The sequence below is a fragment of the Chanodichthys erythropterus genome, chromosome 9, assembly GCF_024489055.1.
Source record: "Chanodichthys erythropterus isolate Z2021 chromosome 9, ASM2448905v1, whole genome shotgun sequence".
NCBI lineage: Eukaryota > Metazoa > Chordata > Actinopteri > Cypriniformes > Xenocyprididae > Chanodichthys > Chanodichthys erythropterus.
The window spans coordinates 18,542,798-18,564,192 of record NC_090229.1 but is presented as its reverse complement, the minus strand read 5'-3'; the positions used below and the strand labels follow the sequence as shown (position 1 = coordinate 18,564,192).

The following is a 21,395-nucleotide window of genomic DNA, read 5'->3' as shown; positions in this document are numbered from 1 at the left end:
GATGGATGGATGGATGGATGGATGGATGGATGGATGGATGGATGGATGGATGGATGGATGGATGGATGGATGGATGGATGGATGGATGGATGGATGGATGGATGGATGGATGGATGGATGGATGGATGGATGGAAAAGCTGAATGCCAGAACTACATTCAATATAAAAAAAACACGAAAAAGGATTACAAGTACAAACAACTAAGTTTCTTTCAGTACCTATGAATAATCTTCAGGAATATAAGAACTGAAGACTAGTTTGGAAACTATTTCAAAGGTTTTTGACAGGCCTATACATTACAGATAAGAATCTACAGCTCTGAGAAAGCCATTTTGTGAACCAACCATGTTTAGTGAGGACGATACACCATCCTTGTTCTACCTCCCAGAAGTTTGGAGGCCGTCTTGAGTGTTCTGTTGTAGCCCCAATTTGTCTTCATTTGTATTGATGCTATCAACACTTTCTAATTTCAGCATTTAAGAGAAGACCAAGAGTGAAAATCCTACCCGTTCCCCTCGGTGCAACAGCTGAGCGATATCAGACAACAGCTGCAGGTCACACATGTCACTTCTCTCATTGTGCCACCACTAATGCACTGAAGACTGAAAATACAGCTGTACTGAGGATAGCGTCAGGGTCACAGGTGTTGAGCTCTGCGACACATGGCAGATGAGATTAAACAAATAGCAGCGGCCTTAAGCTTCCATGAAAGAAAGACTGCGGCGAGAGAGATCCATGTCACTTCGTCAAAGCAATTACACCACTTCAAAACTATTTACACCACTTTTTGGTCTGAGGTCCAAGACCACCAACTATTTAAGACATTTAGCTGCCTGAACCAAATGAGAGGGATAGTTGAGTGGGGGGAAAAGCTGCACTGTTTCCAATTCCGATATAAATAAAAACTAAAAAAAACTAAAAATTACCAATTTACATTCAACATTTAACTACTCCACATGCTCTTTACAGACAATGATTTTCTCACTATGTGTGAATTTTAAATCATATTTTAATCTTAATATGTACATATTAAAATTACACATTCAATGCCTAGTTTATTGAATTTACAAAATCTGCCACCAATGAACCATCGTTTGTCAGTGTAATTTTATTGTAATAATTTTTTGTAATCAGTGTTTTCAAATATCTACATTTCACTTTTATAGTAACCATTTAAATTACGTCCTTGTGCCTTCTATAAAAACATGAACTTTAATACAATTAAAAACAAGCTAAAAAATAATAATTACATAAATTGCCAGTCAATTATATGGTGTCCTGAAAAACCAAAATACATTTTTTTTTCAAATAAATTCAACATTAAAAACAAATAAAAACAAACGCACATAAATAAAAACCCTGTTCTTGCAATAAAACATAACATTGCAAATAATCATTTAAAAAAGAAGAAAAACAGGAACCCTAAAACTAGCGTTTCCAGAGAAATTTCTCATTTTTTTTCCAAAGTTGCAAGCTTTCTGTTTTCTCATTACTTCTAGACTTTGCAGAGACACTAACACTGTTACAGATCTTCTCCACCTCAGTCAGGTCTGTGAGTTTGTTAATGCTCTCCTCATTCCCCTCATTCAAAATGTCCCAGAAGTCCTTTCCTTTACTTTTTGCTCTTGGTGTGCATGTAGATGTTTTCACATCCCTTGGTTGGTCTACAGTTTTCTTCTTTGACTTGAACAAATCGTTCAGGATGGATGTGTCACCTATAAGGTCTGTGATTTTGGAGGAGCTGCAGGTCTGGGTTGAGTTTGAAGAAACATCATCATCTGTAGAGACATAAGGTGACCGTGAAGTGTACTCCTTGTTCTTGAAGGGTTGTGAGGAACTAGTAATATTGATTTTACTTTCTTCTACTGGTGAAGTGCACCTTTGAGGAAGATGTCCAGAACTTGATGATGAGTATTTGTCTGTGGAGGACATCTTCATTTTGTTGTTTGTGAGGTCTGTACTGCACTGAACGTGAACCTCAGAGGATTCTGGTTGACCCACTCTCTTTTTCTTTAATGGTTTTCTTTGATCCTCAACTTCAGGAGCTGGTACCTCAACTTGAGGTTTAAGAGGGTAGTTTGGGTGGGCTCTTTTTGAGGTAGTTCTTTGTCTGGATGTAGAAGGTGGCGGTGAGGTGAGTGGCTTTGGCTCGACGTTGGGTTTAGGAAAGGTCTTTTCGGTGATGTTCTTGAGTTTAGGGCTCTTCTGGCTGTAAAAGCTCCGCAATCGGCTCAGTCTCTGGGCTGAATTGTTCTTCAGAATGTCTTCTGCAAAGTCTTGCACAGAGTCAAATCCAAAGAACTGAGCCATTTCTTCCAACTGCTGTCTGTGAGACCAAATATTATTTTAATGACACAAATCAAATTATCTTATAGTGATACAGCTATCTACAAAATTAGATTTTTAAAGCTTTAAGTGTGTTGATTTGGCTAAATTATAGTAACTCAGACTGCACTCTAAAAAATGCTGGGTTAAAAACAACCCAAGTTGGGTTGAAAATGGACAAACCCAGCAATTGGGTTGTTTTAACCCAGTGGTTGGGTTAAATGTTTGCCCAACGTGCTGGGTAGTTTTATTTAACTCAACTGTTGTATAAAAATTACTGTATTACTTGCTTGATGAACCCAAAATATGCTGGAAATTAACATGTATTAATATGTTTAATAAATGAGCATTTATTAATAAGATAATGAATAATAAACAAACATTTATTAAATTGCTTATTAATAAATGTACACCTTTTGATTATTATTGTTGCCTCTAGTAATTATGTGTCTGATTTTTAATTCCTCACCTATTTTGGATTCATTTTAAGTCAGCCATATAGTCATTTTAATCAGTAGTTGGGTTAAATAAAACTACCCAGCAGGTTGGGCAAACATTTAACCCAACCACTGGGTTAAAACAACCCAATTGCTGGGTTTGTCCATTTTCAACCCAACTTGGGTTGTTTTTAACCAAACATTTTTTAGAGTGTAGGTCAATAATAAATAAGAAAAGTAAAAATCTTTAAAAACTTTAGTTTAAAACACAAGTTCTTAAAGATGTACTCTTTGTATCCATGTTGGTTTCATATGGTTTGAAAAAAACGTCACGTTTTTGGGGAGTTGCACCATGAGATGTTTTATATCTCTGTCATAAAAAAGGTCAAATTATCTTTTAAATTTTAAGAGACTTATTGACCTTGACACACAGTCATTAGGGTCTGCAGGGTCTTCATATGGGGTCCACATATATCATTTCCTGTTTTGTTTTGGGACTTCTTTTTCTGAATGTTTCTGCAAGTTGGTTAGACCACACGACTTGGAAGTTGAAATATTAATAAGCAGTTTAGTTTAAAATTGAGTGAACTTTACAATTCTAAGAGATCGTTTTATACTCCATGCATTGCAAAATACAGGCAGGGAGTAAGTTTATGACAGTCTGTATATTATCTCATAAGACCACAGCCCATAAGTTACAGCATAATAAGAACCAGAGGATTTGCTTAATGCTAAAACACGTGACATGAAACACTCTCTTAAAGGGATAGTTCACCCAAAAATGAGAAGTCTGTCATCAGTTACTCACCCTCATGTTGTTGCAAACCTGTATGACTTTCATTCATCTGTGTAACATAAAAGAAGATATTTTAAGAAATTCCCCCCCTTTTTTGTCTATAAAATGGAACACTCTTTCAAATATCTTAATTTGTGTTCTGCAGAAGAAAGTCATACAGGTTTGCACTGACATGCAGGGGAGTACATCAATTATGACAGCAATTTCATTATTTTGAGGTGATCTATGCCTTTAAGACGAATTAAATGACAAACCCCAATTTCCACATTTTAAAAGCCCCATTATAAAACATAAAAAAAACAACCTTGAAAATTCAGTGTAAGGGTCTTTAAGGAAAACCACTTAGTAATTTGAAACTGAAAGAGCTTAGAAGCTGCTTGTGGCGTAACTTCTAATGGTTGCCACCCTTTGTGGTTTCAAAGCAAAAACTATCTATGAAGCAAGACCCTTAAGTATGTGTCTGAGTGGAGTTGAATCCCATTACAGCAGTTCATCAAGAAAAAGAAAATATATATACTTGTGTGTGTGTGTTTTCACCATTACATGAGCAAACAGTACATTTGCGAGATTGTACTGAGGAGAAAAGCAGAATAAAGAGGTGTTTTTGCTCATGGCTTTGGCCAGACTTGGGAAATGGGTGGGTGAGAGGGCTCCAGGGTGGTCTTCCCTCACTCCTGCAGCCCCAGGGGCCAGGCGGGGGCAGCACACCATAGCTGTGGGGAGAACTGGCACATAGCCCTGCGCTACCAGGAATTTCCTCTCACTGACTTGCTGTTCTAGTGTTTGTGTTTTTAACTCAATTGACACAATTATTTGCTTTGTGTGGAGATGACGGCTAATGGGATCTTGCGCGGGGAGAAAAGTGAAGGGATCTGGAGCAGAGAATAGTGTTACCTGCACATGCTGCTGGGTGTTTCGCCCACTATGACAGTGACATTGTTCTGGCGGTAAGAGGTTTTGATGGTGTGGGTGACCGGATGCTCCATGTGAGGTCTGCCATATGCTAGCGGTGTCTGACCTCCATCGTCGTGATCTGCGAGTACGGGATCAGATGACTGGGTGGATGTCTATTACACAATAAATACAGAGTGTTACAATTGAACTTTAAAATTATTTAACAAATCTTTCCCCAAAAATCGTGATTCTCTCCCAAATAATTCTGGATTGAACAGAAATTGTGATTTTCCTCTCTGAATTTCATGTAATGAGATAAAGACGATGCGAAAACAATACATCTTTCAGTTAAATTGCCTTGATTCCACTCAAAAAAGAGCCTGTTCTTTTAATGAATCACTCTTTAAAAAAAAAAGTTATGTCTCAATCAGTCTGAATAATCTTTCAACAAATGAATTGGGGCAGTTACTGGATCAACATTTGATTCACTCACTAAAAAAGCTTTTACATTCAGGCATGTCTGACTGCAAAAGGTTTGTGTAATTAAGGACTAAAAAAAAAATCTGTTTTGTTACCGACTGGTTGCTCGAACGTAGTTCAACATTTTTTGTTAATAAATTATATTTAAATTTGAATATTGAAGATACTGTTGTTAGTTGCACTAAAATACCACAAATACACACTCTTAGTGAGCTCGGTGTGCAGTGCATAAATATAAAACTTGTAGGAACCTCTGATGAATCCAGAAGCTGGTTTGCAGGAATCTGCGAGTGCTTGTTGCGTTCAAACACATCTCGTACGGCAGCGCGGCTCAGGCGGTCTTCTGCTCTGCTGGAGCCCACTACCTTCTGATTCGAGTGGGTGTAGGTCACGTGCTGAAGTCCACCTGTAAGAGAAGTCAAAATGCTCAAGTATATTAGAACAAAGAGCACTGGAACAAACTCAAGATGACTTCAATCTTCTCAAAATGTCAAAACTCTGTATATGAAATGAATAAAATGACTGGACTGAAAATGTAAAACAAACTACATTTAGCAACATCTGATTGCACTGTAATGTTATTAATTGTTATTAAGTTATTGTAAATTAATGTTGCGTGCAGTTATTTATTTATTTTTATTTTGTGTTTGTGGTCCTGCTAAACCCTACGTTATGTGGACAAAATGTCCCCACAAAGATGGCAATATCCCAAATCCTTGTCTTTTTGGGGACATTTTGGTCCCCATGAGGAAAACAGCTTATAAATCATACAGAATGATTTAAAAATGTAAAATGTTTTTTGAAAATGTAAATCTAAAAGGTTTAGGGACCCCATAAAACATGGAAACCCAACATGTTTTTTTTTTTTTTGGTTAAATCTATTTTTGGATTGTTTAATTATACATTCTGTTTGTGATAATTGGTCAAAAACCAATAAAGATATTGGATTAACAAGATTATGTTAAATCCAGATAAAGTTATACCTAATAATGAGTCCAGTGTTCCGGTGTTTCCTTCATCTCTGGATTGGGTTTTGTCAGATCCTAATGCGTTCCGGCCCAAAGATCTTTCAGTAGTGTCCTCCATCCCAGAAGATCGTCTGTGAGCAGATCTACTCTCCTGAGGAGAAATACCCTTCTTACATCTCACGCCTTCCTGAGGCACTTCATCATCTGACGAAGAAAAACTTCCAATATCATCTTCAGATATTTTATCTGCAAACTTCACCCTTTTGTGCAAATGATTCTTGCCACCAGTTGTGCTGTAATTGTTGTCATTGTGTGATCTTGGTGGAAGAAGCTCAAGGTCTGCTGACTCCTCTGATATTCTCTGTTGTTTACCATCAGTGACTACCTCCATTCCTTCCTTGGATTCACTAGACAGATCCTGTGTCTTAGATGCTTGTCCCTTATTCATGGTGGGTTTTGCATAGTTATCCTCATCCTGACTATGGCTACTAGAGTCCTCATCACTGTCCATCTCCTGCTGTCCTCTTTGAGCCATTTGTCTCTGCAGCACACCATACAGGTCTATATTGCCAATACAGGTAGTACCAGCTCCCATCTGCTCTCCTGTGTGTGTTTCTGAGGGCCTGGAGCAGCAGGCATCTTCATCCTCACTTGCACTGCTGAAGTCCAACACCCCAGCGGGTTTAAACCCAGCACCTGCTGATCCACCTGTTTGCTCAGTAGCAGCATCTGCTGACCGGGGATCCTGAGGTAAATCAAGATGGTTCATTAGTTTTATGAAGAAGATGTTTTGGTTTTTTAACTATCAATATTTCTTTTATTATTAGTGTAAAAATATAAAAATTAAGGACACAAACGATTTAGTGAGTTCTTAAAACAGTTGTTGTAGTTTTTTGATCATTTTTATCTGGAAATTTTGTTCAAACATCAAACTTAAATCAATTTGTACTTCACAACAATCTAAATTTGATAGCGACATCCAGTTTTCAGCAAAACACTGACTTTAACAAGCCGAGACGTTGCAGTCAGTGCCCATCCTCTTCAGAAACTCAGTGTGTGAGGTTCTTTCCAGAAGAACAATTAGATAAGGCCTCTGCTGAGTAAATAAATGTGGTATAGATAGTATGTTTCTGTGTGGTCTTCACCATTGGGCTTCAGAGGGGGTTGATTACGACCATGTGTTCGCCCGTTATTCCGTGGGAACAGATAGATGATGGGAAAGAAGAGGGGAGGGATGGGTGGGAAAGAGAAATATATCAGACACGGGTCTGTGACAGGGTGGGTACTCACTGGCTCCTGCATCCTCTCGTCCAGTGCTTGAGTTCTGGCTGTCATGATCCCCACCTCCACTCGGCCCTCCCTCTGTGAGCCAAATACACGATTCCCATCATGTCAATGAGAAGGAATTCATTTCATATAAACAGTTCATTAAAGGGATGTCATTAGGGATATGTATGATCAGCTGGGCCCTTACAGACAGTAAAACCCTGTAGATAGGTTCCACATGCTCATCAGAACCTCTAAATTATAAATTCACAATGTGCCCTAAATATGTACATTGATTTCACAAGACTGGAAAACTGAACAAATATATATATATATATAATTTTAACAAAACAAGGGAGATAATACAAAATGCATGTTATTTTTTATTTAGTACTCTCCTAAGTAAGATATTTTACATAAAAGATGTTTACATATAATCCACAAGACAAATAAATAGCTGAATTTATTAAAATAACCCCATTCATAAGTATGTGAACCACTGATTCTTAATACTGTGTTAAACTGAGCTCTGTTCTTCAGAAAAATTCTCCAGGTCCTGCAGATTCTTCAGTTTTCCACCATCTTTTGCATATTTGAACCCTTTACAGCAGTGACTGAATGATTTTGACATCTGTCTTTGCACACTGAGGACAACTGAGGGACTCAAACACAACTATTAAAAAAAGGTTCAAACATTCACTGATGCTCCAGAAGGAAACATGATGCATTGAGAGTCGGGGGGTGAAAACTTTTGAACAGGATGAAGATGTCCAAATTTTTCTTATTTTGTTTAAATATACATTTTTTTCATTTAGTACTGCCCTTCAGAAGCAACAGAAGATACTTTTATGTTTCACAGAAGACAAATTAAATACAATTTACCTTGATCTTCAAATTCCAAATGTTTTCACCCCCCGTCTATTAATGTATCATGTTTCCTTCTGGAGCAGTGAATGTTTGAACCTTTTTTAATAGTTGTGTTTGAGTCCCTCAATTGTCCACAGTGTGAAAAGACAGATCTTAAAATCATTCAGTCACTGCTGTAAAGGGTTCAAATATGCACAAGATGGTGGAAGATGTAAGAATTTTTGGGACATGGAGAATTTTTCTGAAGAACAGAGCTCAGTTTAACTGCTCAAGACAAACAAGAGACTCATGAACAACCAACACAAAACATAAAAACGGTTGTAGATCATCAGGTAACCACACACAGTATTAAGAACCAATGGTTCACATACTTATGAATGGGGTTATTTTAATAAATTCAGCTTTTTTTTGTATTGTGGATTATATGTAAACATCTTTTATGTAAAATATCTTACTCAGGAGAGTACTAAATAAAAAATAATGCTGTTCTACATATATATACACACATGACTTAGACGCTGGGTGTGTGAGTTGTTAGTTAGACAATGTGCCAACTGCAATGTTTTTGCCTTTTTACCTCGAGAATGCGATGGGTAAGACAAGTGCCATCAGTCTGCAGGCGGAAAAGGTTTCGAGTGCCAAACAGCTCCCCTGCTTTGCCATCAGTACCCTGAACAGCCTCAAAGTACCGTCTAGCATTCTCCCTACCAATCACTGATGACTGAAGTTGCTGTCAAGCAATAAAGAAGAGAAAACAAACAGATCTCAATACATTTTACATTATTTTAGTGTATGCATATATATTTAGATGTAATGATGAGGGAGCTAAAACTACAACTGCACACAACAACAAATGACTGTTAAACTGTATAGTATCTGTATAGTATGGTATCTTCATATACCTTTGCTGAAATGTATTATGTCCATTTTTTATGAACATACCTGTTTGTAAATCTGGCGCAAGTATATGATCTCCTCTACCGTTCCTAAAGAGATGAGTCTAAAAACCGTCACATCCCTGCACTGGCCAATACGATACGCTCTGTAAATTAAAATTATTAAAAAATTAAAAAGATTTACGAGTCCACACAAGTCTTATTGGGACCTTGATAAATTCCATACAACCTGAAAATGTAAACTACTGTTCAAAAGTTTGGAGTCTGTAAGATTTTTTCATGTTTTTGAAAGAAGTCTCTTATACTCATTATACAATCATAAAATACAGTAAAAACAGTAATATTGTGAAAAATTAACAATTTAAATTCGATATTTTAATATATTTTATTCCTGTGATGGCAAAGCTGAATTTTCAGCATCATTACTCTAGTCAGTGTCACATGATCCTTCAGAAATCATTCTAATATGCTGATTTGATGCTCAAGAAACATTTATTATCAATGTAGAAAACAGCTGCTTAATGGTTTTGTGGAAACATTTTTTTCAGGCATCTTTAATAAATAAACAGTTCAAAAGAACAGCTTTTATTTGAAATATGAATCTTTTGTGTGTAACATTATACATTTCTTTACTATCATTTTTGATCAGTTTAGTGCGTGATTGCGGAAAAAATCCAAACCTTTGAACGTTAGTAGTAAATAATTTTGAGAATGATTGTCAATATTCAATATGCTGTCTTCCATCATTTTGGCATGCTGCTGTGAAATGCGAATACCTAATTATATGAATATTTCCTTTCATAACTAGGTTTGCTCACCTGTCAATAGCCTGAAGATCATTGGCAGGATTCCAAGTTGGATCAAACAACACAACAACATTCGCTCCAATGAAGTTGAGACCAAGCCCACCAGCTCTACAGAAGAAACATGAAGATCAAAGTCATTGTGAATCAGACTTTCATGTTGTCGTAAATTTTGGGAGATCTCATAATTAATAGGCATAACGAAACATAATAGCTTTTGGTGCCACACTCACAAAGTAGACACAAGACACAGGTTGACGTCTCGAGAGCTGTTGAACTCTCTCACTATCCTAACTCGGTCCTTAGACTTAGTGTTTCCATCTAGTCTGTGGTACTCCAGACCCTCGGCCATACAATAGCTTTCCAGAACATCTAACAGCTGTGAAAGTATAACGAAAGGTTTGTTTAACCTGATTCATGTTTAATAAAATTAGGACTGTCAATCAATTACAATAAATTGCAATTCCATATTTAAAAACAATTATATACACTGATGACCCAAAACATTATGACCAGTCACAGGTGAAGTGAATATCATTGAACATCTCCTAACAAGGCCACATATTAAGGTCTAAGTAGATTAGATGGTAAACAAAGGTGTGCAATTAATAGAAAAATGTTAATCTATTGACAGCCCTAATATATATATACAGTACAGTCCAAAAGTTTGGAACCACTAAGATTTTTAATGTTTTTAAAAGAAGTTTCGTCTGCTCACCAAGGCTACATTTATTTAATTAAAAATACAGTAAAAACAGTAATATTGTGAAATATTATTACAATTTAAAATAACTGTTTTCTATTTGAATATATTTCACAAAGTAATTTATTCCTGTGATGCAAAGCTGAATTTTCAGCATCATTACTCCAGTCTTCAGTGTCACATGATCCTTCAGAAATCATTCTAATATGCTGATCTGCTGCTCAAGAAACATTTAATGTGTACAATTGTACAAAATATTTGTGTACAATATTTTTTTTCAGGATTAATTGATGAATAGAAAGTTCAAAAGAACAGTGTTTATCTGAAATCTAATCTTTTGTAACATTATAAATGTTTTTACTGCCACTTCTGATTGATTTAATACATCCTTGCTGAATAAAAGTATTAATTTCTTTAATTTATTTTCAAAAAAATAAAAATAAAAATTCTTACTGACCCCAAACTTTTGAACGGTAGTGTATAATGCTACAGAAGCTTTGTATTTCAGATAAATGCTGTTCTTTTGAACTTTCTATTCATCAAGGAATCCTGAAAAAAAAGTACACAACTGTTTTCAACATTGAAAATAATCATAAATGTTTATTGAGCAGCAAATCAGCATATTAGAATGATTTCTGAAGGATCATGTGACACTGAAGACTGGAGTAACGATGCTGAAAATTCAGCTTTGCATCACAGGAATAAATTACTTTGTCAAATATATTTAAATAGTACACAGTTATTTTAAATTGTAATAATATTTCACAATATTACTGTTTTTACTGTATTTTTAATAAATGTAGCCTTGGTGAGCAGACGAAACTTCTTTTAAAAACATTAAAAATCTTAGTGGTTCCAAACTTTTGGACTGTACTGTATATATATAAAATATAAAAAATTGTGATAAACATATACACAAACTTTTTATAACCTCCTCACCTTGGTGGAAAGAGAGAAGAGTAGAACTTTGTCTTTCTTCGCGATAAAGTGATTTAGTAGCTTTTGCAGAACCTGAAACAGGAAGAAAAACAGGACACGCTTTTCAAAATGATGATGGAAGCAAAGACCATCTTGCTTATCATAACGAGAAAATACACAAAGTTTTTCATTTAAATTGTAATGAGAAAAAACACGTCAGTCAGTGGCCAGTGGGTAGAGATTAACAGAGCAGGCTGTGTCTTTTCTTTCTATTGCTGATGTTTCAGAAACCAGCCGCCATTCTTGTGAGGATGCCAGTAACTCAGCATCTGCCAATAACAGCACCCTCAAGATGCTCCGGCTAAAGGGAGGGGGAAACCTTTGAAAGGAAGGCCTGAAGAAACGTTAAATACTGTCCTTGTTATTTCTCAAGGAAGTGTATCCACAGCCTCTGAGGGAAGACAGCTCAGGGCCAGTGCTAGCCACAAGAGGGTTTATTAATCTCCATATTGCTAGGGAAAAATCCGGAATGGACTGGAAATGAAGATATCGTAGCGAGGCAAATTTTCTAGGCTGTTTGTTTGATGATGTGGGCACCCCTGGTTCTAATAACTGTAATATTTAACTAAACATACTTTTACACTCAGGGTTCAACAATGATAATGGGATATATTTATCTTATACATTATTTTTTGTGTCTTGAAAAATTAAAACAATGTATGTGTTGAAAACTACAAACCAATCTTTTTTCCATCATGTGCAGGTCAGCAAAAGTGTGTAAATGAAGTTATAGAGTTACATTATAATTATGTCATTTTCAGCTTTTTGTAGAGAAAATAACAACAAAATTAAAGGTGCCCCTAGAACTTTTTTTAAAAGATGTAATATAAGTCTAAGGTGTCCCCTGAATGTGTCTGAAATTTCAGCTCAAAATACCCCATAGATTTTTTTTTAATTCATTTTTTTTAACTGCCTATTTTGGGGCATCATTAGAAATGAGCCGATTCAGGGTGTGTGGCCCTTTAAATCTCGTGCTCCATGCCCCCGGAGCTCGCGCTTGCCTTAAACAACATTAAAAAAGTTCAAACAGCTAATATAACCCTCAGAATGGATCACAAAGTGTTCGTCATGCAGCATGTCTAATCGCGTAAGTACAGTGATTATTTTGATGTTTACATTGATTCTGAATGAATTTGAGGCTATGCTCCGTGGCTAACGGCTAATGCTACACTGTTGGAGAGATTTATAAAGAATGATGTTGTGTTCAAAATTAAAATAGCGACGGCTCTTGTCTCCGTGAATACAGTAAGAAACGATGGTAACTTTAACCACATTTAACAGTACATTAGCAACATGCTAACGAAACATTTAGAAAGACAATTTACAAATATCACTAAAAATATCATGTTATCATGAATCATGTCAGTTATTATTGCTCCATCTGCCATTTTTTGCTATTGTTCTTGCTTGCTTACCTAGTCTGATGATTCAGCTGCGCACATCCAGACATTCTGCCCTTGTCTAATGCCTTTCATAATGTTGGGAACATGGGCTGGCATATGCAAATATTGGGGGCATACACCCCGACTGTTACGTAACAGTCCGTGTTATGTTGAGACTCGCCTGTTCTTCAGAGGTCTTTTAAACAAATGAGATTTATATAAGGAGGAGGAAACAATGGAGTTTGAGACTCACTGTATGTCTTTTCCATGTACTGAACTCAATTTTAAAGTAAATTCAATTTTTGAATCTAGGGCACCTTTAAATATTTAGATTTAATGAGAACGGAATATTTTCGAATATAAAAATGCATTGTTAAAAATAAAAACTGATAATTGGGAAAAATGTCTCACCTTCATTTTTCCGCTGTACATGGGGTCAGACATTGCTTCAAAGGCTGCTTGTTTGCACCTCTCTGTGAAATCTGGAAATTTCTTAAAAACTTGCTCGCAAATGGCTGTCACATATTTTTCCTGTGGTTGGAAAATATTTACAGAAACATAATGAGGATGATGATGATAAAGACAATCTGTTCTTGATGGACAGAGTCCATTTGAGCCATTCTAAATTTACTGCAAGATACATTCAATCAAAAAAATCTGTTAGAACAGATATACACTGATAATAATCAGAAATGTTTTTTGAGCAGCAAATCAGCATATTAGAATGATTTCTGAAGGATCACGTGACACTGAAGACTGGAGTAATGATGCCGAAAAACTCCGCTTTGCCATCACAGGAATATTAAAACAGAAAACAGTTTTGAATTGTAATAATATTTCACACTATTATTATTTTTACTGTATTTTTGATTAAATAAATGCAGCTTTTGTGAGCATTAGAGACTTCTTTCAAAAACATTACAAATCTTACAGACCACAAACTTTTGAACAGTAGTGTATCTGACAACAATCCTTCACTGTTCCCACTACACCCGATTACTAACCTGTTTTTTGCTGGTTCCTTCTTTGGACTGCAGTAGTGCAACATGATTGGCAACCTTTCTCAGTATAGCCAGATAACTGAAGTATAAGTGTCTGACCGGCACACCATCTGCGTTCAGTTTGTAGCAACACTTCTTCCGTGGACGGCCACTACCACAGTGACACTTCACCGAGCTCTGCAACAGCAGGGTCACATCATCTGTGTCCAGCACTGCTCGGTACACTGTCCGCTGGAAGTCTGTGAGTGAGCAATAGACAACCTGGAGAGGGACAAGACATGAAGGAGTTCAGATCCGTACTGTACTATGCCTGTACTATGAGAACTCATATTATAGCAGTTGATTTCTTTGACTTGACTTGAACTAACTCACTCGATCATCTTTCTTAGGTAGCTGGTCACTGATAAGGGCCTTTGTTCTCCTGAGGAACCAGTGAGAGAGTTTTTTGGCAAGTTCCTGGACTGCTTTACGGCCTTCTGCTAGAGCTCTTTTTGTCACAGTGTGCTTCTGCCCCTGCTCAATGGGGTCTGAAAACCTGTTTTTAAAACCTGCCAGAGTACCCAGGCATCCAGGAATGGCCCTATGACATGAAAGGAAATTATCATTATCATAAGACAAAAATATACAACTTTATAAACCCCAGTCTACAAAAGCATCTAAGTCTGAGGGTCTCACCAGTCCATAACACACCACAGCTCCTCAAGGTTGTTCTGAAGGATTGTTCCTGTCAGTCCAAGCCTCACTTTACATCTAATCTCCTTCATGGCCTGAGTGATCTGGGACCTGTGGTTCTTTATTTTGTGAGCTTCATCAACGATAACAGCAGCCCAATCAATACTGTACAAAATCGAACATTATATTGTGTGATGAGAAAAAGATGAGTCACCATTAATTGGATATAATCACAAAGAAAAGCAGAAAGTGAAATATGTTGAAAACTGAACTTTGTACTACGAATGTTGAAATATGATAAGAAATAATCATTTTGGCCAGTAACCATTTTAAAATATACTCAATATAACTGAATAATACCATGCAAAAGTGTGGGTCAGCAAGATTTTTTTATTTTTTTTTTATTTGCGAGGACACATTAAAGTGATCCAAAGTGACGGTGAAATTTTGATAATGTTAAAAAATATTTTTATTTAAAAAATAAATGCTGTTCTTTTGAACTTTCTATTCATCTAAAATCCTGAAAAAAAGTATCATGTTATATATTAAGCAGCACAACTGTCTTCAACATTGATGCATTAATAATAAGAAGAAATGTCTCTTAAGCACCAAATCAGCATATTAGAATGTACAAATTACATTCAACATACTAAAGCTTACATGGAGAGACTACCTCAGAATATCATGCACTTTCCCAACCAATCCTAAACTAACTTTTCTTCACGGAATAGTAAGAAAATCCCTCTTTGTTCTCTTTATACAGAATATTTTCCTTATGGTGATCCTGAGGACAGCTCAAATGCGGACTTCTCAAAAATGTGTCAGTGAGGGCTACGGACGGAGCGCAAGCGTAATCCAGTGAAAGGCGCTAAAGAGTGCAGCGCGTGTCTGTGAAGGAGAGCTGTGAGTGCTTGAGTGATGTACACAACGTCTCCCATCAATTTACGCATGTTGTAATTTAATGTTTATATATTTTAAAGCACTGAATCGCTATAGAATCACGATTAATCAGATTCGTAGTATTTTACATTGATTATCGACCGAAATTAACGATTCACGATTCAAAAAACATTTTTAAAGATCAATGCATATGCATCGTCAGGATTTGTAATCGATGCATCGAGAAAACGAGTGAATCTTTACACCCCTAGTAAATATGCTACCTTTGGTTAAGAATCTTACCGACCCCCAAACAGCATATTTACATGATGAAATAATGACACAGTAAACTACAAAATAAAACATGTTGCATAAAATAATAACACAAACTGAACTCAGTATCAACAATATACCTGTTAAACTCGTCCAAACAGATTCTGAGGGTCTCATAAGTGGTAAGAGCAATCTCACATCTTCCTCTCTGCACACGCACCAGTTCTTCATCCTTCTTCACACCGTGCACCACCACAACTCTAAAATGACCCCAAGTGTCTAACTCATCTTTCCAATTGTAGAGGACAGAGAGCGGAGCCACAATGAGGAAAACCTGAAATAAGACAAACAAACCACAAAAAAACTACTAAAGGGCTTTTAATGCAGTATTGCACAAGAAAATCATGCAGTAAGGAAATATTACATCTCACAAGCATAACAAAGCTGATACCTTCTGAACTTGTTCTGAAGGCTTCTGTGACAGCAAAAACTGTGGCCTGTTGTTCTCAACGTCTTTCCATGTACCAGTTTTCTGCAGAACTGCAGCCAGGAACCCGATGACCTAAAAGAACAAAGGAAAGGGGAAAAATGAGCAGTCCTTACTGGCTTTATACTATCTATACATTGTAATATGTAGATTTGCGTGCATTTACCTGAACAGTCTTTCCAAGACCCATGTCATCACCCAAGATGCATCCTCTGGATTTGGCATAGCTATGATAGATGAATTTAATGCCCTCTCGCTGATAGTCTCGTAAATATCGATTGATGGTGTATGGAACTTTTACATCACTTCCTGACAGCAGAAATGGCTCAGAAGGACCTGGAGGCGTCTGGTTACTGTGGAAGAGAGGCCGCTCATCCTCAAACTGAGGACTAGATGTTCTGACATTCCGGCCCCGAGTAGATAAGCCTTCCTCCTCCATCTCCATCAAGACAGAGTCCACATCAATACAGGTGCTAACTAGACAATGGCTTGTTTAGTTGTGACAGGCTTCTCCTTTGGAGCAGCACAAATGATGAAATCATTTTGATGATCAGCGTAGGAGTTGTACGTTTGACCTGCAAAACAGAGGCTAAATAAATAAATTCCATACAAGTCATATTATTTGGGTATTGAGAACTTTGCTGAACGGCTAAAGGTAAAGCTCAAGTATATATCCGCCCAAAATATTATCATTTTAAATCAACATCAGCATGTTTCTTTTTCATTCAATGACAGTGAATGAGGACAGAGACTGTCGTCCCAACACCTTCTTTTGTGAAGGAAGATAAAAGGAAAGAAAGGAAGAACATTTTTCCTTTCAATTTTGGAGGGTGCACTATCCCTTTAACTAAGCTCAGCAGTCTGACACGAATCAAATCACTATAATAATGTTCGTGAATAGACAGGTATAATGTCACTAAAATTATGTATTTGATTTCATATTTATTTGTTTTGATTTAAGTATTTTTTTGGCGTTGAGATCTCTTTAAATGCTATTCTAAGTTCATTCGTTACACAGTGGAAGTCAGTTGAGTCTTACCATCAGCATGAATTCATTTTAGTGTCGATGTAACGTTGGTTTCTTGGATGATCATGTGTTTCTGGTGCCTGTAATGCCTTGACTGTGAGATAAACAAGTATTCCTCTGCATGTCCAATGTATTTTGATTTCGTTCACATCAACTTAGCAACATGCTGCATGCAGCTTCACAAGGAAGAGATTCGCGTTTATTTACCTATCTGTGTGTTGAGAGCAGCACTTTCCGTACAAGCGCTAAGGGAGAAACTACATGAATTATTAAATTCAATTAAATTAAAAATAACGAAGCTAATAATTGTAATAAATTAAAGATTAAATTAATAAACTCTGATCAAATAGCCTATATTTCAGCTCTATATATTTAAACTGTTCATTTTTCTATCTTCACTTGAAAGGGCAGTTTACACCAATGCTAACATCAGTGTTGTTTTTTGTTAAATAAAACTAAAATTATTAAAATAATTGAAATAAATTAAATGGAAAAAAAAATAAAATATATGTTAGCCGAAATAAAATATATTAGATGTACAGCTTAAACTTAAAACTTAAAAAAACAGAGAAATGTTGTCTTGGCAACTAACTAAAACTATATAAAAGTATTTTATGTATATAAAAATAAATAAAAATTATATTCATATATTTTCAGTTTTCATTTATTTAATAATAAATACTATAATAAATTAAAAAATAATATGATAAATGATGCTAAAAATCAGATATGCCTGATCTATGCAAACTGAGGCTTTATTGTTCTACCTGGTTAGAAAAAAGGCACATATTCTGCCTAAGCACCTGATCAATCATATGCTGACAACCAAATCTTCAAATCAAAATATTTTTAATTGAAGTTAAATATCGAAGGTTGTGTCTGGGAACCAGAACAGGGGTGCGTTTCCCGAAGCCAACTATGGTTGCAATTTCCGTCATTTCCTACTCAATTCAATGGAACTTGTGACAATAGTTGGCTTTTGGGAAACGCACCCCAGACCAATGCAAATTAGCCCAGCAATAGACCTAAATTGGCAGCTAGGCTCAGACTGGAAAAGTTCCACTCATTTGTTTGACATCCTCCTAATGTATATCTTCTCTGAGCCTCTTTCCAGGGAGCCACCAAATCTGCTAATTATGGTCATCGAATGCAGTTAATGGCTTTGCTCAAGGGTGGTCCATATCTCTTTAACACATTCATTCTGACTGACCTCACCATACCACCCATCTTGGGTGGCTGTTTTTTCATGGGGGGCAAACAGACCCATGCTCTTCAGTAGAAGAACAAGTGTTGTGTTCGACCCAGTGCTATGCCTACTGCTATGTAAACCATCTGTCATGACTGTTTGGGCTTCTTTATAAGAACATCTCCAGCAGCTGCCCAATAAATTCCCAGCGTTGAGAGAGGAGAAACAGAAAGTTTCATTTTTGTCTTGCGGTGTACCATAGCCGAGCGGACAACACAGGCTTCCACCTCATCTTTAGCTTGGATAATAATAACGACAAGCTGTTTCCTTAGGTTTTCATTCACAATTAGGCCCTCTTGATTGTTTCTACCACAAATATCCTCAGTCTTTCAGGTAAAACGTTTCCTGAGGAATAATGTTCAAATGGAGACACATCAGGCTTTTCCTGAGCAATAAATGCCCTTAGATGACTTTCCTACAATAGGCCACAGTGTTGTAATTTTGAGCTCCAGGCACATTATGTTGTCCCATACGGTAGTGTAAAGGGCATTTTTCATTAGCAGTGTGAGATGGCAGGCAGCAGAGACCACTGAAGTTCCCCCTCACTGCAGATGCTGAATGGGAGATTTGTCCTCTTCTCCCTGTGCTTAGGAAATTCTCCATCTGTGTTTCACAGACTTTCTCCCATGAGTCACTCAAACGTAGAGACTTAGAAAGCCAAAACCAATTACTGCTATGCCAAAAATGACAGTTTCAACTTCATAAAAATTGATTATGGAAATTTAAAAAAGGATTTTGTTGATGTTATTGTTTTTATTCCTGTATTAGCTTGCAGTGACTAGACCAGAACTAGGCACAAACAGCAACACACCAGACCAGAGGTTTTTAAACTTGTTGATGACACAAACCCATATATGATGATTCTATTGTGAGGGACCCCCTTCCTAAAATATAAAGACAGAAATGTTTTTAATGTATGAAAACCCTACTGTATAAAATATTATCTCAATTTTTATATATACAAAACAAAAACTATGGTTGTCAGAAATAATATTTTTGTGATTGTGATGACTTGTTAAAAGACATTCTTTATAAAAAATAAATAAACACAAACAAACAAACAAATAAATAAAATATGGTTTCATTAATGAATGAATAAGGGGAAAATAAATAAAAATATAAGGGTTCTTTTGGGAATGAATGAATGAATGAATGAATGAATGAATGAATGAATGAATGAATGTTTCAGGTCTGAATGAATGAATGAATGAATGAATGAATGAATGAATGAATGAATGAATGAATGAATGAATGAATGTTCCAGGTCTGAATGAATGAATGAATGAATTTTCCAGGTCTGAATGAATTAATGAATGAATGAATGAAAGAGGGTTTCAGGTCTGAATGAATGAATGAATGTTTCAGGTCTGAATGAATGAATGAATGTTTCAGGTCTGAATGAATGAATGAATGAATGAATGAATGAATGAATGAATTAATTAATTAATTAATTAATTAATTAATGTTTCAGGTATGAATGAATGAATGAATGAATGAATGAAAGAGGGTTTCAGGTCTAAATGAATGAATTAATGTTTCAGGTCTGAATGAATGAATGAGGGTTTTAGGTCTGTCTGTCTGAATGAATGATTGAATGAATGTTTCAGGTCTGAATGAATGAATGAATGAAAGGTTTTCAGGTCTGAATGAATGAATGAATGAATGAATGAATGAATGAATGAATGAATGAATGAATGAATGAAAGAGGGTTTCAGGTCTGAATGAATGAATGAATGAATGAGGGTTCAGGGAATGAATGGATGAATGAATGAATGTTTCAGGTCTGAATGAATGAATGAATGTTTCAGGTCTGAATGAATGAATGAATGTTTCAGGTCTGAATGAATGAATGAATGAACGAATGAATGAATGAATGAATGAATGAATGAATGAATGAATGAATGAATTAATTAATTAATTAATTAATTAATTAATTAATTAATGTTTCAGGTATGAATGAATGAATAAATGAATGAATGAATGAATGAATGAATGAATGAATGAATGAATGAATGAATGAATGAATGAATGAATGAATGAATGAATGAATGAAAGAGGGTTTCAGGTCTGAATGAATGAATGAGGGTTCAGGGAATGAATGAATGTTTCAGGTCTGAATGAATGAATGAAAGAGGGTTTCAGGGAATGAATGAATGTTTCAGGTCTGAATGAATGAATGAATGAAGGAATGAATGAATGAATGAAGGAATGAATGAATGAATGAATGAATGAATGAATGAATGAATGAATGAATGAATGAATGAATGAATGAAAGAGGGTTTCAGGGAATGAATGAATGTTTCAGGTCTGAATGAATGAATGAATGAATGAATGAATGAATGAATGAATGAATGAATGAATGAATGAATGAATGAATGAATGAATGAATGAATGAATGGGAGTTTCGGGGAATGAATGAGGGTTCCAGGGAAAAGAAATAAGTAAATAACTAAATATGGTTCTTGGGGGAATGAATGAAAAAAATGAATAAACAAACAAACAAACAAACAAGCAAACAAACAAACAAAAGAGTGTTCTGGAATAATTGAATGAGGGTTCCGGGGAAGTAAATAAATAAATAGGGGTCTGGGGATAAATAAATAAATAAATCTTCCTCTAACCATCAACTATAAACAGCTTACAGACTACATTTAGAATACACTGTATTATATATTATGGTTAATGTACTAGCAGAAAATTACCAGGTTATTATCAAGTAATTTTAATGACATGTCCATTAACCCTAAAACACAATGCAATGAATTTAAAGTGTAGACAGTGTAAAGACACTCAATGGGTTGTAATGTCTTTAATCACATCATTTCTAATTTTCTAAACAAATGCATGTTGTGCAGACTTTTTTGACACAAGGGTTTTTTGGATAGACATATTTTTAATGCTAGCAATACGCTTGTACGCTTATCCCTCCTAACCTTGTTTTCATTCACGAAAAATTAAATATGTGGCCTACCCTGGAAATCCATCTACTACTACTAGATTTTTTTTCTTTAACAT

General features: G+C 35.8%; 1 protein-coding gene across 2 annotated transcripts; it reads right to left on the bottom strand.

Annotated features, from left to right (window-relative positions):
- Window positions 1-1,101: 1,101 nt before the first annotated feature.
- Window positions 1,102-17,312, bottom strand: ercc6l2 (excision repair cross-complementation group 6-like 2). Of its 2 annotated transcripts, XM_067393739.1 has the most exons (19): window positions 17,147-17,312; window positions 16,274-16,682; window positions 16,072-16,182; window positions 15,761-15,954; window positions 14,472-14,633; window positions 14,169-14,376; window positions 13,800-14,057; window positions 13,207-13,326; window positions 11,375-11,446; window positions 9,966-10,111; window positions 9,748-9,843; window positions 8,976-9,075; window positions 8,611-8,763; window positions 7,191-7,262; window positions 5,916-6,645; window positions 5,184-5,338; window positions 4,453-4,625; window positions 1,880-2,326; window positions 1,655-1,778 (listed from the first exon to the last, which is right to left on the bottom strand). In XM_067393739.1, the coding sequence occupies exons 2-19, from the start codon at window positions 16,550-16,552 to the stop codon at window positions 1,775-1,777; spliced, it is 3,480 nt and encodes a 1,159-aa protein (XP_067249840.1). In that variant the 5' UTR covers window positions 16,553-16,682; window positions 17,147-17,312; the 3' UTR covers window positions 1,655-1,774. The 2 variants fall into 2 exon arrangements, with proteins under 2 accessions (XP_067249839.1, XP_067249840.1); XM_067393738.1 differs by having other exon boundaries at window positions 1,102-2,326.
- Between the last annotated feature and the right edge of the window lie 4,083 nt (window positions 17,313-21,395).